This window comes from Drosophila rhopaloa, unplaced genomic scaffold (assembly GCF_018152115.1).
Source record: "Drosophila rhopaloa isolate 14029-0021.01 unplaced genomic scaffold, ASM1815211v1 contig_80, whole genome shotgun sequence".
Taxonomy (NCBI): domain Eukaryota; kingdom Metazoa; phylum Arthropoda; class Insecta; order Diptera; family Drosophilidae; genus Drosophila; species Drosophila rhopaloa.
The window spans coordinates 1,288,149-1,289,645 of record NW_025335179.1 but is presented as its reverse complement, the minus strand read 5'-3'; the positions used below and the strand labels follow the sequence as shown (position 1 = coordinate 1,289,645).

General features: G+C 53.2%; 1 protein-coding gene across 1 annotated transcript; it reads right to left on the bottom strand.

Annotated features, from left to right (window-relative positions):
• Positions 1-379: 379 nt before the first annotated feature.
• LOC123038128 lies at positions 380-1,279 on the bottom strand. The gene has a single exon (XM_044461820.1). It carries the CDS (start codon positions 1,277-1,279, stop codon positions 380-382), a length of 900 nt encoding a protein of 299 aa, XP_044317755.1.
• Positions 1,280-1,497: the final 218 nt, after the last annotated feature.

Below are 1,497 nucleotides of genomic sequence, written 5' to 3'. Positions count from 1 at the left end.
CGACTGAGTATGGTGGGCATTTGCATCGCATCCTATCACCAAACCTTTCTTAAACTCTTCACATTCCTGTACTAGTCCTCTGACTAGCGCGTCTGGGGGGTCTACCTTTTCAAAAGCCATGTAATAGAGCCGCTTTGCAGCTCCAGGCTTATTGCTGTGTTGTCTCCGTTGCTGTAATTGCGAAGCAGAAAAGAAAGGAAAAAGATGCCGTTTGGCTAAAATGCAGGTTCGAATTTTACCTTGTTTGGGGTCAAGCAAAAGCTTGTAATCTTTTGTTCCTAGTCCAGCAACCCTGCCTCCTGCTACCCAGGGTTCCTGAACTAAGACCACGTCGGCTTCGCCTTTGGACAGGCGAAACAAAAGAGCAGCGGACGCTGCTTTACTGTGATGTAGGTTGATCTACAGGAGTCTTAGCGGCCTCCGAATTGCTCAGGTCCATTTCATCGATTGCCGGTCCCATCGCTCGCATCTCTCTGCTCAGCGACGAGTCGGATGAGTAGCCGTCCTCCGGCACACCAGGGGCCTCCACTTCCTCCGCAAGCACCTGCTCCGCTGGGTTGCCGGCAGGACTTCCCGAGGAATTAGAGTCCCCTTTATAAATCTTTACATGTATGGCACTGAAACCATAGTTGATCGTTCCCCGAGCAGCCTCTATGGGAGCGACCGACTCCTTGTTCAGCACCACGATCGCTTGGTTCGCGTCACCTGCGTGCTCCTCCACCTTAACGACTTTCCAGTCTTTTGTGGGCAGATGTGGGTTGCATTCTTGCAACATATAAAGGATGTCCTCCAGTGATACGATTGCTGCTGGGAGCCTAATTCTGGTTCGAGGTCTACTGGGGACGTCAAACCAATCTAGTGCGACTATATTCGCCCCTTCGTAAACTGCTCCGAGCTGAGCTACCGCCTGTTTGTATCGGTCAGCTGATCGCTGATTATCGCAGGCCTCCACTTTTACACTGCCCTGGTACCAGCCCGCGTCCATACAGCAAGGCGCTGAACCGGGCTTCTCGCGTACCATACGCAGGCAAATAAGAGAAAGCTTGGACTCAACCGCCTTCCATTTATTTCTGGGGATCCTGTTCTCCGGATTTCCCCTGTCTATAAGTCCAAATAGGACCCGATCTTTGGTAATCTCGGCAAAGGAGACCGACGGCTGGATCTTCGATCTCTTTGCCGACGGACCGGGTGCCTCTTCGCCTGAGCACCTTCCTGGTGGGGCTTCTCTTGCCCATAGTTGGGAAACACCGTCCTTGCCCACTCTACCTTCTTTAGCCATTCGGGCGAAGGCGTGGCGACATTGCTTCTGGCAGGGTTGTGAGCGCAGGGTTTGGGCGGCACTCCGTCTCTCTGCGTATGTAAATTTCTTTACATCAGCGGGTGACCCGATCGACTTTACTGCGCCTACCGCTGGAGGCGGTTAGCGTTAGCGACAGTCTTTCTGTCCCCCGACATCCCTAGTTTGGGATGGGGCCCTTTCTGAGCCCTACTGGTGCT

Bases quoted from the DNA above. Each gene is read 5' to 3' on its own strand.
- LOC123038128 (XM_044461820.1), bottom strand. From the start codon at position 1,279: ATGGCTAAAGAAGGTAGAGTGGGCAAGGACGGTGTTTCCCAACTATGG.